The sequence below is a fragment of the Talpa occidentalis genome, unplaced genomic scaffold, assembly GCF_014898055.3.
Source record: "Talpa occidentalis isolate TD23 unplaced genomic scaffold, MPIMG_talOcc4v2.1 talOcc4.17, whole genome shotgun sequence".
Taxonomy (NCBI): domain Eukaryota; kingdom Metazoa; phylum Chordata; class Mammalia; order Eulipotyphla; family Talpidae; genus Talpa; species Talpa occidentalis.
The window spans coordinates 47,471,001-47,484,788 of record NW_023601754.1 but is presented as its reverse complement, the minus strand read 5'-3'; the positions used below and the strand labels follow the sequence as shown (position 1 = coordinate 47,484,788).

The following is a 13,788-nucleotide window of genomic DNA, read 5'->3' as shown; positions in this document are numbered from 1 at the left end:
GCGCCCCTCCCCTTCTTTAAAGTTTCATTCCACCTGCTCTTGGGCCCTATTATCATTTCTGGCACCTTGGTTATTTAGTTTGGTTTGGTTTTGCTCCTGTGAAGGAACAGCTGTTGCAGCCAAGCTCACACCTATTCTCTCAGCCCCATGCACGCTTCTCTCTGGTGTGAGGCGCTACGCACACTTGCCCCTCGCTCGCCATGCTCCCACACTGCCTCTCCCTGCTCATCTTGGCCGCGCTCCCTCTGCTCCGGCTGTCTGTCCTCCCCGGGCCACCTTGTCCATCGTTGTGCACGAAGAGCCCCCTCCCTTCTTGTCTCGCCACCGATTTCTCCAGCATGGCTGCTTCTTCCCGCACGACCCCCCCCCTTTATTCCTGGGGCTTGGGAATTTTAAGCCACCCCTGCCCCTAGAAAGCCCCCTCCCCTACTGTGGGTAAAGGGGGGAGGGCATCGCCCTCAGGTCCCCCTATGTTCAGCTGCCAAAGAAGGGAGCTTCCCCTCCTTCCCCAATCCCATTCCCCCTCTGCTGCCCCCTACCCCTAAGGGGGGGGCGCTCCGTACATGGGGGGAGGGTGCTTGCAGCCCTCTCCCCTCACCACGTCAGGGATCTGCGGGGAACCTTGTGGGAGGGTCGTGGGAGGGGGAAGGGGAGCGAGGGGGCGGTGGTCGCGCTGGGCCCCTACCCGCCCCCTCCCCTGGTCGGATGCCCCCGTCCGCAGGGGGCCTGCGCGGCGCCCGTCTATCAAGGGCTTGTTCATTCTGGATGGGTGCCGCGGGGTTGGGGAGGGTGTAGGGGGTGGGGAGGGGGGAGGAGAGGTTGGGGTGGGAGGGGAAAGGGAACGAATGGGGGGCAGCGCGGGGCAGAGAGGAGAGACAAAGCAAAAAGAGGAACAATAACAAAATACAAAAACCCTAGAACACACACACACACACACACAAAAAAAATTCAGAAAAAAAAACCTGAAATAAAAGCCCGAGAATTGTCTTCCAAGGGGGGTGGGAGGAGGAAAAGGAGGGGGGTGGATGAGGACGTCTGCCTCCCGGGGAGACGGGGATCGCCGCGCCCGGGGTTTTCCTTCGCGCGCGCTTCAGTTCATCCCTCAAGGGATTGGGACCCTGGAGTCCATGGCAGGGACCGGGGGAAGGTTTAGGGAGGCGGAGTTATACTACGGGGGTTCGTTCCTACCCCCCATCACCTCCCTCCCCCTGACTCCCCACCAAGATTTTGCAGCGAGAAATGGCTTTTGTACCAGGTCATTCTTTATAATTAAACTCACAGTATCCACCCCCTCGAGCCGGCCCCGCCTCCTTCCTGGGGAGGCCACGCCCCCTCCTCCGGGCTCGGGGGGGCGGGCGGGGCGCAGCGCACCGGGGCCCGCCCGCGCGTCAGTCCTCCTCGGCGGGGTCCGCCCCCAGCGCCTCGAGCATGCGCCGGCGGACCAGGGAGCGGCGCAGGTGCAGGCGGTAGTCGTCCAGCAGCAGCTCGTCGTGGCGCACGAGAGGGCGCGGGAGCCCGCGGAGGCTGAGCCCGGTGCGCAGCAGGCGCGCGCGAGCCTGGAAGTCCGTGAGCGTGATGAGCCACCTGCGGGCGGGCGGGCGGGGCCGAGACGGGAGCGCCGGTCGCGGGTGCGCTCCGGCCCGCCTTGGGGCGTCCCTGCCTGGCCACGCTGCGTCTACCGCCTCGCGTCCCGCTGCCCGGCCCTGCGTCCCCGGGCTCTCCAGCCCCGCGTCCTCGCCGAGAGCAGCCTGTGCGTCGGCCTCACCTGGGCCCGGCTAAGCCCGGCCTTCTCTCGGTTCTGTCCGGTCATCGCGGGCTGTCGAAGCGCCAGCTCTCCAAGCCGCCGGCTAGCCTCGGCCCTTCGGAGTGGCTCCCCCTCACCTCGGTCCCTCCTGGCCCCGCTCCCACCTGTACACTCCAGGTCCATGCCCACCTGGTCACTCTGGCCCCGCCCCTACAATGGTGCAGCCCAGGCCACGCCCCCAGGCCGCCTCCTGAGGAGGCCCCGCCCCAGGCCGCGGTCTTATTCGGTCACTACCTGGGTCACGCAAGGGTCTGGTTCTCCACCCCAGGCCCCGCCTCCTCCAGGGTCCTGCCCCCTCACCTGCCTCTCGCTCGGCCCCGCCCCTCACGGCTCCCACGCGCAGATCCGTCCAGGCCCCGCTTCCTCTAGCCACGCCCCTCGCCGCGATAGCGTCCATCTATTCGCCCGCCCCGACTCCGCCCCGCGCCGTGCTCGCTCTAGGCCCCGCCCCTCCCCGCCCGGCCCCGCCCCTGGCCCCGCGGCGGGCTCACCTGTTGCGGTGCCCCGCAGTCCCGCAGATGACGTTCACGTTCTCAAAGCGGATGCCGCTCACGCGCCCGCTCTCCATGGCCCCGGGTAACTCGGCCTCCAGCGCCTCCAGCACGTCCAGGTGGGTAAAGTCCTCCTCGGGCTGGGGCGTCAGAGAGACTCTAGCGTCCACCCTGGACGCCGCCCGCCGGGCCCGCCCAGCCCCACGGGACGTTTGAGGGCGAGGTTCTCGGATCCCGGGATCCTGACGCTCGTGGAGGAGCGGGGAGGACAGGACTCTCGGGTCGAAAAGCATCTCCTGGCTTCCTAGGTCATTCTCAAGAAACTCAGTTCTCACCAAACCAGTTTGCCAAAAGCCAAAGACAGTTGACTGAACCGGAAACTTTTTGCAGCAAACTGCGTTGACTGGCAAGCTTTTAGCCCCTTGAAAACTTCTGAAAGGATTTCAGTCGTATGCTTCCCCTTTAGGCTCATATTAGATATTTAAGGAGGTCAAAAAAGCAGGGTCAAAAATGGCTCCTTGTCTATCCAGTTAACACTCAGAAACACACTGATAACGAGCCACACTTTCAGCACGAGATAACCGGTCCGAGGTGGTGCACCATTGCTGAGGAACTGAAATGAAATTGGTCACCTCCAGAAGGTCAGCCTCGAGTGTTTATGTGGGGGTCCCCATGTTTAAAGCCACAGAGGAGAGCCTCGGGGTGGAGGTGGTCTCTAAAACAAGGACAGAAGGTCCTGTGTTGGGATGAGTCACCCAGGTGAGCTGGGGGAGCCTGGCACACAATAAGCGCCCGGTTAATGTGACCTCCTCTCATTCACTTCTGGCTTGAGACCCTAGTAGGCACCTCCCCTGGTTGAGGACAGGGACTGGCAAAGGATCCGCGCCGAACGACCAGTTTGCCAAATCTGACCAAAACATGTTGTTTTTTTTCTTACGAATTTTTGTTATATTTGTACACATTGCAGAATTTCACAATCGCTGTATTAGCAGAACTCCGTCTCCTCTCGCCTAGTCTTTCTTTTTTTTTAAGATTTTTTTTTATTTTTATACAAGAACCGGGGTACAGGCCAGAGGCACGGAAGGGTGAGAGGATTCACCAGAGACAGAGCGGGGAGCAGAACAGGCAGATGGACTGACATACACTGCGGAGGGGAGCAGTGGGCGAGACAGGAGAGGTCTGCCACGCCATGTGGGATTCTCCCTGCCCGGCCGGGAATCGAACCTGCACTGCAGAGGCTGTGGACAGCTTCACAGCACGGTGCTCAACCCACTGCCCCACCAGGGAGGCCCCTAGCTTTGTCTTTCAACCACCTTTCTTTTCTGCCTGGCGTCTCCCCCACTGCCTGCCCCTTGGCCTCTCCTCGGGAGAGGAAGCATCAATTAATTTGATGATTGAATTTCTGACAAATTCACACTCAGTTCTCAGTAACCCTCCTGGCGCCGAACCCACAGCGCTGCGGGGCCACCTGTGCACCTCACTTTTGAGCCCATGCCCTTTCCAGTACCCCGCCCCGATTCTGCAGACACCAGGGCCTGGGGCCGGGGCCGCTCACCAAGGTCTCCATACACAGGCAGAGCGGCTGAGTGGTGGGCTGCGCGGGGAACTTGCGGATGCACGGGAGCTCTCGATCCAGCGCCTCATATTCTGCGATGACCTGACGCAGGTACTGCTTCCTGGGGAGAGAGCGAGCAGGCGAGGCCGCCGAGGTCAGGGGTCGCTGCGTTGGCACACACTGGGGGGAAGCTGAGCTAAGAAGTCATGGGACGGGCCTCCCCGGTGGCACAGCGGTTGAGCGCTGGGTTGCGAAGCTGCCCACAGCCTCTGCAGCACCGGTTCGATCCCCGGCTGCTCCCCGGCCACCGGAGGAGGGTCCCACATGGCGCGCAGACCTCTCCTGCCTCCTGCTGCTCCCCTCAGCAGTGTACTTTGGTCCTTCTGCCTGCTCTGCTCCCTGCTCTGGCTCTGGTGAATTCTCTCACCCTCCCGTGCTTCTGACTGTACCCAGTGCATGTATAAACAAAACAAGCAAACAAACAAATAAATAAATAAAACATGCCTCTATTAAAAAAAAAAAAAAAAAAAAAAAAAAGAAGTCATGGGACCCGGGGCCACTCACGAGGATTTGGCCGGCCTGCTCAGGCGTTGAACCTTCATCTCTTCCGGGGTCTCTAGGTCCACAAGGAGGGCTCCTGGGGACGGAGAAGCCATCGTTAGCTGCTCTGAGCCTTCCCCAGACATACTCTGCTCAAATGGGCATCATCATGTGCTGTCCATGCCACCCCGTCATGCCAGTTTAAGCTACCGAGTCTCAGTTCCAAACTCCACCCTTTTACCCCGGCTCTGTGATAACCGGGTTGGAGCTCTACCTTCGCCACTTCTGCTTTGCCAACTGGGTTCCTAATAGGCTCTACCTAAAGGGGGCGCTACCTAATAGGCTCTACCAAGAGGGAGGCTGCAGGCGGAAGGTTGACGGAGGGATTTGCCCTTTTGCTTTCTCTTCTGGTCCACTAACACCAGCGTCCCTCAGCCCCAGCAGCAGCGTTTGAATGCAGTTGGTGGCTTTTCCACCACCCTCAGAAGTGGCCTCGCATTGGAACCAGCCTGCTGACAGCTCTCACATCTAGACCCTTCTAGACAAACCCACCTTTGGCCACTTGGGTCTCTTATGGCCAATCGTTAGCTGTCACCTTGATCCATGTCCCCCTCCCTCTATGATCCTAGAAAATTACTCAGCACACAACCTACCACCTGCAGGAAATATTCCTAGCCTTCCTTGCAGCTAGGGGTGACCACATGACTCAGGTCTCCCCAAAAGTGTCAGGGAGATGGAGAGTCCAACTTTGCAGTCGTTTGCTTGAAAGAAGTGCGTTTGCCTTAGACCCATTGCCCTTCCCTGGGCCTGGAAGGTGAGTGGAGCCATAGCTGGCTTCAACCAGGCAGGAGATGATGGAACAACCATCGGGCGGGAACCTGGACTCCCAAATTATCTGGTGGGGGTGACATGCCCCACGGATCCAGACACCTGCCTCCCCTTACACGAGGGGGAGATAAACTGTCTCAATGCCACCGCACTTGGCGGAGGGCGAGGGGTGGGGGGTCTCTTTTAGCTGCCAAAGCAGAAAGCAGCTCCCGACAGCCATGGCATTCCTGGCCAGGTCTAGCGCCCCGCTCGGGCCTAAGAAATTTTACCAACATAGTCAAGACCACTCTATGATGGTGGACCAAGATAAAAATAAGGTCTTTGGGGGTCATGTCTCAACACAGCCAAACTGGGGCCCAGAACACAATGGCCATCACCCCCCCCCCTTTTCTGCTGGGGGCTGATGCTGTCTTTTTCCCACGAGCACCGCTCACTCCTCTGCCCTCATGGGCTCGCCTCCACTCCCTACCAGTGTCCAGCCCAGCAAAGCCCACTTCCCTGAGTCTCCCAAGTCACCTGACACATCCCAGTCTCACAGAAGTCCTTGCTAGCACCCCGGGGACTAAAACCTTTCGTGGGTAAAGTCCCTGGCTTTCCAAGTCAACAAGCTGGTTGCAAATGGGCTGGTTCTCTGTCTCGCTCACAGATTGCAACATTTGTCAGTTTTCATGGTGTCAGTACTTCTCCCGTGGCCAATTTCATGCTACCCACAGTTTTAACAACCAGCTTGCAAAATTCAACAATCGACTCTCGGGAGCCAGTGGGGCTGTCTCCACACCCAGCTGGCAGCCTTTGCCTTCAGTGCGCTGCCACAGCTCTGTTTAGACCAGAGTAACCGCCCCCCTGGTCCCTGTCCTCCACCTCCCGCGTTTTTCTGCAGGGCAGCTGGGGTGTCTCAGCGTCCCATGCTTCCACACCCCCAGAGGCTTCCTCTTGTCCTCAGGATAAAATTCTCACTGTGGTGAGGCTTGTCCCCCAGAGTGTGATCTGGGGGGCTTGTGTGAAACATAGCGTTTCAGGGTCCACCTGGATGTACTGGATCTGAATCTGCACTTCAAAACAAGATCCCCTTTGAGAAGCCCCTTCCCTGCGTGTGGCCACCCCTGTTGACCTCTCTGGTCATTTTCCTCCCGCCATCTTGGCCTCCCCTCCAACCCGCCAACGGAGTCATCTCCTCAAGCCTGCCCACTTAACAGTCATAATAACTGCGTGTTTATAGTCCCTTTTAAAAAGCCAAGCACTTTCAAAAGCACCTTCCACTGCCTACTCACAAGAACCTCCCGAGATAGGGTAGTTTAATAAATGATGAAACGGAAGCACAGAGAGATTAAGTGACTTGCCCGGTGTCACAGAGCCTGATGTGATAGAAGCAGGGCAAAAATCTTTACACCTGGGAGAGTGTATGTTCTCTGTCTCCCAGCCTGCTGCCTCTCCCCCCAAACTCATCTAGAGAACAGACTCCTAATTCCTTTCTCCACTCACCCATGACAATAGCAGAGTGGGTTCTTTTACTTTTTTAAAAATTGTTTTTTCTTGATTTTCCATTCATTTACAAAACTATCATTTTGGAAGCACAACTTCACACTTCAACATGCTTCACTTCCCTTTCTACTGTGCAAGGAAGTGTAGGCCACAAGGCAGAAGGGAAGCCCACTTTTGGAGGCAATCAGGGAAGTCTCCCTAGAGGAGGTGATGTCTGCAATGACCAAGAAGTTGCAAGGAACTAGATGTTTCATGCAGAGGGATCACCAGGGGCTAAAGTCTTTAAGCAATTTAGAATCACCTCAGAAACTTCCCAGAATTCTCTTCAGCCCCAAGACTAAGGAACACTGATCGCAGTCGTAGGTTATTAATTATTTGTGAGATGTGTGTTTCATGTCTGCCCTCTCTGCCCAAGAATAGGCTGGGTCATTTCGTTCATTTGGCACTATAGGCAGACACTTGGGACCCATCAGCCTCCGAAGGGCCTGTGCCAACGTTTGCAACCCGATCATCAAAAATGTTATTGGTTCCAAAATACCACTAAAAGCAAACAGAAAACAGCAGAATTGAAATGAAAAGTAGGGAACACGCATCTGAAGAGATGTGAGCCTGCACCTCCAAACCATACTGTCTTGTAAGCCAATGTCACCTCACTACAAAATAACGCCACTTAAAATGAATGAATGAATGAAATGAACAAACATTGACCTACAAAATCGGCCAACTAGTCAACTAATTGCACTCAGTTTTTCTGGAACTATACACAAATTATATTTCTCAGGTGGTTGCTTCAGTCTAGGTTACAGATGGTGTGGGGTATGGTCACTTAAAGAAGAAGCCTTTAAAACATTAAAAGAGGGGCCTCCCTGGTGGCATAAGGGGTTAAGCAATGCACTATGAAGCAGTCCACAGCCTCTGTAGCACGAGTTCGATCCCCGGCTGGCCAGGGAGCTGACCCATATGGCGCAGCAGACCTCTTTTGACTCGCCTGCTGCTCCCCTGGCAGTGTATTTCAGTCTGCCTGCCTGTTCTATTCCCCGCTCTGTCTCTGGTGAATCCTCTCACCCCCCCCATCTCTGGCCTGTACCCCAGCTCTTGTATGCATAAATAAATAAATCTTAAAAAAAAAAAATTAAAAGAGACTGGAGGACAGAGAAATGGGGTCTGTTTTGTCACTAGGGTGTTGGCTCCGCCTAGCAATGCCCCTGGCCCTGAGTATGTCTTCAGCAGACACCCAAAAAGGAGATCCTTTCAGTCTGAGCAGTGCGTCTGATCCCCACTTCCTTCAGGGATACCCCATCCAATTTAAACCAATGTCTCCCAACCCTTCATAATCACCTGGAAGCATTCCAAAAATATCAAGACTAGGGTCCAGTCCTGGAGATTCTGATTAAATTGGATCTGAGTAAGGTTAGATGAGGTGGTTCTTTTTATTTCTTACTCCTCCCACCACGTGTTCAGCCAGAGTTGAGGACCAGGGACTGAAATAATGAAGAGGAGCCCATTCCTTTTGCCAGGAGCTGAGTGGGTGGGTGACTGCGTGCTGCTGGCCAATGAGAGGAGGAGAGGTCATCTGGGGAGCCTGAGAATGAACACCTCTGGAAGTGATGCCTGGAACTGTGGCAGCCACTTTGTGACCATCAGGCAAGACAGCTGGTGTGCAAAGGGGATCTCTGCATGACCAGCAGAAAGCAGGGAAATCGACATTGGGTTCTCAATGACTTCCTCGAACTGCTGACTCAACCAAATGCAAACCCTGCCCCACCTTTGACAGAGTCCAGTGTTCTATTACTTGCCAGGCAAATGCATCCTCGCTGAGACATTACTCGATAAATGTTGAATGAGTGAACAAATGAATGAATTGTGCTACAGCAGAGTGCAAGGAGGGAGGGGGCCCTGAAATAGGACCAGCCTTGGCTGGTCTCAGCCCGACAGGCTGATGGGCAGGAGCCCTATCCTGGGGTGATGGGGACTGAGGGAGGCCTGTGAACAGGGGAGAGACAGGCCTAGCACTGGGTGTCAGAAAGACTTCTCTGGAGCCAAGCTGGGGAGGGGCTGGAGGGGAGAAAGGAAGGAATGAGGAGTCAGATGGAGAAAGTGTCCTTAGGGAAGAGGAGACCGAAGTGTGTGGGGAAGAGGTAGGGGTGGGGCAGAGAGAGTTGGGGCTGGAGGCTGATGACTGGGAATGGGGTAGGGGGTAGAACTTGGGGGTCTAGTGCAGTGAGAGCAGGGGGAAGGACTGGCTTGGGGGAAAGATGCTGAAGTCAATGAATGCGGGAGGCAGGAGAATGTGAGGGGTCAGGGCAGGGCATGCAGGGAGAGAAGGACCTCAGAGGAATTGTTCAGGCCCCAGAGACTCATGGGAAATGTAGTTCTGGATCCCAAACATTGGCCCAGGAACTGCATGGGGCTCATGGGGGAATGTAGTTTGAAGTCTAAAGGGGACAGTCCAGGAATCGGGCGGACCTAAGGGTCTGGGGTGGCTCTCTCTGGAAGACTAGTGACTGGCTGATGGCCACGCTGGAAGCCAGGGCTACCGCACAATGTGTGGCTGAAGGAAATCCCCCCCAAGCACCCCACACAGACAGACCCAGCTCAGTACCTGCCTCCCTGCGCAAGCCCAGGGTGGAGGAGCCCAGGGGCGCCGCCTCTGGCTGGATCCTGGGGAGGCGGGTGGGGGATGTCTCAGGAAGGGGGGGAGAAGAGCTCTGACTGGGCCATCTGCCCCAGCTCCTTCTCCTGGAGGCTGCCTCCTCCTCCACTCTGGAGCCCCAGGGGGGGAATAGAGAACTGCAAGACTGAGGCCACGTAGGGATCCCGGTGCCCCTAACCTCGGAGAACCCCTGGGTGCCCCAACTTCTTCCCCACCCTCCAGCCTCTTCCTGCACCTCTCCTTGTCTCCTCAAGTCTCTTTTCCCACCCCGCTCTCTCCCCCTGGCTTCCTCTTTGTCCCCCCACCTCTCTGCCCGCTTCCAGCCCTGCCTGTCTCCCAGTCTCCTTTCCCTCATTTCTCGAAGTCTCCCTCCCTGCCTCTCCTCCATCCTCTCCCTGGATTCCCCTGCCCTCCCCACTGCTCTGCCCCTCCCCTGCTCCATCACCCCCTTTTCCTCCCTCAGTTTCCCCGCGGACTCCCTAGACCCCCATCCCTCTCTCTCTTCATAGTTTTCTGTCTCTCTGTAACCCTGTCAGCCCCTCTGCCTCCCTACCCGCCTCCCCAGCTCTCCCCAGGCTCCTTTTCTCCCTCTCGCCCCATCCTCTCCTCTCATGGTTGTCTTTGCCATGCTCCCTGGCTCCCCTCCCCACTGTCACCCCCTTTCTGGTCCCACTTGCCCTCCGCTCATCCCTGTCTCACGAAGGCACTGGTAGACACAGGGGAGATTCAAACAGAAACTGGATTCTACCAGGGGGAGGGGGAGGTGGGCAGGGGGCCTGGTCGCCATGGTACCTTCAGAGGGAGGGGGAGGGGCGGGGCTTGGGCTCCTGGGTCTGAGGGGGGAGGGGGGTGGGGGCGGGGTCTGGGCTCCTGGGTCTGAGGGAGGAGGTCTGGGGGCCTGGGGCCTCAGTCTGGGGGCTCCCTGGACTCCAGTGCAGGAGCGAAGGGGTCTAGCCACACAGGCGTCCACTGGGCACCCCTTTCTTCTCAGCAGCCCGATGACCTCCCTCCCCTCCCCTCGTGGCCCTGTCTGTGCCCTCAGTCTCTGCTCCTGTGACCCAGTCTCTAGCCCTCACCTTTCTTGCACTCCCAGCTGTCTCAGCCTTGCTGATTCCTGCGCGGTGAGCATCTGCTCCCGGCTTTCCAGGGACCAGACCTTGAACTCCTGAACAATCCTCAGTGGAGAGCTCAAGACTCAGGCTCTCTGGGCCTCGCTGTAGCTGCCTCTCCTGCAGCTTCTTCCTGCTGCGTCCTCTCCCTGCCTCCCTCCCTCTCCCCATCTCTGTTTCTCTGTGTCCCTCCATCTGTCTCGCTCCATCCCTGTCCCTGTCGTAGCCCCACCTGCCACTCACCCCATCCCTCAGGCCACCCCTGCCCCTTCCTCCCTGGCTGGCAGGTGGCCTGGGGCACGAATCCCTGAATCAGCACTCTCCTCCTCTGGCAGAGGGATGTTGGCGCTGCGGTGGGGTGGGGCTGGCTGTAGCCCAGCTCAGACTTTGCCGCCCGGCCAGTGCCGCTTTCCTTTCTCAGAAGAGGTGCGTCTGTGTTGACACACGTGTGTGTGTCTGGGTGTGTCTGCATCTATTTCCAGGCACATTGTGAATAAATCTGTGGGTGTTTGTGCAAAGCCGTCCATGGTCCACTGGCTCGTGCATGCATGCGTGTAACCGTTCCTCCTCCACCGTCCTTCCTGCCGCCCAGCCAGCCCTCCAAACAGGCCCCCTCCGCCAAGCATCCAGCCACCCTTCCCCTCACCCAGTCACTCACCTTTCCATCCACCCTGCCAGCCGCTGTCCAACCTGGACCTCACCCACGCAAGCACCCCTATCCTTTCACCCACCCCCCATTCAACCATTCACTCATCCATTCACCTGCCATCCTTCCAAGCATTCTTCCAAGCATCCAGTCAAGCATCCACCAGTCCAGCCAGCCACCCGCTCATCCTTCCACCCACCCACCCCCATCCCTCCATCCACCCACTCATCCTTCCACCCACCCACCACCCATCCCTCCATCCGCCCACTTATTCATCCACCCACCCATTCCCCCATCCCTCAATACACACACATACACACACACACACACACACACACACACTCCTCTATTTATCCATCCACTTGTTCATTCATTCAACCGAGTGGCTCTGTGCACTGTTGTGTCAGGCAGTGGGGACATAGTGCTAAACCTAACCAGTGCTCCCCTGCGCATCTGCAGTGCTCAGCAGTCCTCCCCAGCGTGCCAAACTCCCTCCTACCCTAGGCCTTGCGCTATGCTCTTTTCCACTCCCAAAGGCCACACCGCTAGGGCCTGCACCCAGGGCTCTAGTTTCAAACCCCCATGACTTTCACTCTCACCTCTGACTCTTCCCAGCTGTGTGACCGTGGGCAGGGCACTTGCCCTCTCTGAGCCTCAGTTTCCTCACTTGTAAAATGCAGGTCAAGCACACACGAGCTAATCACTAATTGTGACAACAGCAAACACTACCTATTTTTCCTCAGCACTTTGTATGAATTTAACTTAACCCTCAAAATAGCTTAATGAAGCTGGGTTTAAAAAAAAAACTGGGGGCCTCCCTGGTGGTGCAAGGGGTTAAGACGCAACCTATGAAGCTGTCCGCAGCCATTGCAGCATAAGTTCGATCCCCGGACAGGGAGCTATCCACATGGCGCAGCAGACCTCTCCTGTCTCACCCGCTGCTCCCCTCAGTAGTGTGTTTCAGTCAGTCTGCTGTTCTGTTCCCTACTCTGTCTCTGGTGACTCCTCTTACCCTTCCACACCTCTGGTCTGTACCCCAGTTCTTGTCTGCATAAATAAATAAATTAAAAAAAAAGATTCAGAGGTATATAGGTTCATGCCTCTTCCGGTGCATGACGCCACCCACACCTTCCACCAAAGCACCCACAGCCCCCCACCATAGTCCACTGGAATCCCATAATCCCATCCCCAGATGGCCCTCGGGGAGCCTCAATTCACAGTCAGATTTCTATGGTTTGGTTCAGTTTTGTCACCTCCTTTGCTTCGTTTCTCTGTGCTCCCCATAGGAGTAAAACCATCTGACATTGCCTTCTCCTGACTCATCGTGCTGAGCACCATGCCCTCCGTTGCGTCCACGTTGTTGCAAACGGCAAGTTTATCTCTGTTGCTAGCTGAGTAATATTCCACCACACGCACAGACCATAGCATCTTCCTCCACACTCATCTGGCGCTGGCGCCTGGGCTGTTGGTGGGACCCGGCTGTGGCACACGGGGCTGCAGTGAACACAGAAGAGTGTTTGCAATTCCTTGGGTAGCTTCCTAGGATTCGCATTGCTGGGCCACAGGGTAGATCTGCATTGAATTTTTTGAGAAGCAGCCATACTATTTTCCACAGTATGGGCCGGGGCTATTCCAGACCTCTCCGCCCTCCCCAGCACTTGTTTCTGGGCTGTTTGGGGCCGGCTGTTCTCATGGGAGTGAGGTGCTATCTCATTGTGGTTTTGATTTGCATTTCCCTGCCAATACGTGTAGAGGAGCACGTTTCCATGCGCCTGTGGGCCATCTGTGCGAGCACGCGTTGGAAGCGTGTCTCGGCCAGCTCGTCTGTGTGCACAGCGCTGACTGTGCGCTTCCTGTGTGCTGCCTTCCACGTGCTTCTCTGGGAAACTGGCTGCCCGTGACCCTGGGCAGCCCCGGTTGGGTGCAAAGGCCTGATTTTGAGTGGGTTTTGGGGAGCTGCATGCGCACACACACCGTGGGTGTGTCCCCGGCACAGCTTCCTGGGTGCAACTGTAGGTCCATCTGTGAGGATGCGAGCAGCATGGAGACAGGATTGCCGTGAATCTGGGCGGTGCTTCTGGGGAATTCTACAGAATGACAAGACTGCAAATTGAGACTTGAGCGATGGGGGGGTGGAGGGATCGGGTGCAGTTCGGGACACCCACCCCCTCGCAGTGAAAAATCCAGGTATAATTTTTAACTCCCCCAGAACTACGAACAGCCTGCTGTTGATGGGAAGGTTTGTGGCTAATATAAACAGGCTGTGAACACATAATAACAGATGTGCGTCCCCTGTAGTATATTCTTACAATCAAGTCAGCTGGAGAAAAGGAAATGCCATTAAGAAAATCAGAAAGAAGGGGCCTCCCTGGTGGTGCAAGGGGTTAAGATGCGGCCTATGAAGCTGTCCACAGCCTCTGCAGAATGAGTTCCAGCCCCGACCAGGGAGCTACCCACATGGCGCAGCAGACCTCTCCTGTCTCCCCGCTGCTCCCCTCAGCAGAGTATTTCCGTAGATCTGCCCGTTCTGCTCCCCACTCTGTCTCTGGTGAATTCTCTAACCCCCCTCACACACACCTCTGGCCTTGTATGCAGAGGTGTTCTTGTGTGCATAAATAAATAAATCTTTAAAAAAAATAAAAAGCAGAAAAAGAAAAGCAGAAGGAAGAGCAAATACCTT

The 13,788-nt window shown here is 56.6% G+C and overlaps 1 protein-coding gene across 2 annotated transcripts; it reads right to left on the bottom strand.

Moving 5' to 3' along the window:
- Positions 1–1,237: 1,237 nt before the first annotated feature.
- CUNH19orf81 (chromosome unknown C19orf81 homolog) lies at positions 1,238–10,116 on the bottom strand. Of its 2 annotated transcripts, XM_037517131.2 has the most exons (6): positions 10,031–10,116; positions 9,303–9,361; positions 4,415–4,487; positions 3,851–3,971; positions 2,296–2,435; positions 1,239–1,584 (listed from the first exon to the last, which is right to left on the bottom strand). In XM_037517131.2, exons 1-6 carry the CDS (start codon positions 10,039–10,041, stop codon positions 1,389–1,391), a joined length of 600 nt encoding a protein of 199 aa, XP_037373028.1. In that variant the 5' UTR covers positions 10,042–10,116; the 3' UTR covers positions 1,239–1,388. The 2 variants fall into 2 exon arrangements, with proteins under 2 accessions (XP_037373029.1, XP_037373028.1); XM_037517132.2 differs by lacking the exons at positions 9,303–9,361; positions 10,031–10,116 and adding an exon at positions 8,039–8,159 and having other exon boundaries at positions 1,238–1,584.
- Positions 10,117–13,788: the final 3,672 nt, after the last annotated feature.

Excerpts from the sequence above, each read along its gene's own strand:
- CUNH19orf81 (XM_037517131.2), bottom strand. Across the intron at positions 3,972-4,414 it reads AGCAGGCCGGCCAAATCCTC|GAAGCAGTACCTGCGTCAGG; the intron begins GTGAGTGGCCCC and ends CTCTCTCCCCAG. Across the intron at positions 2,436-3,850 it reads GCCTGTGTATGGAGACCTTG|CCCGAGGAGGACTTTACCCA; the intron begins GTGAGCGGCCCC and ends CTGACGCCCCAG.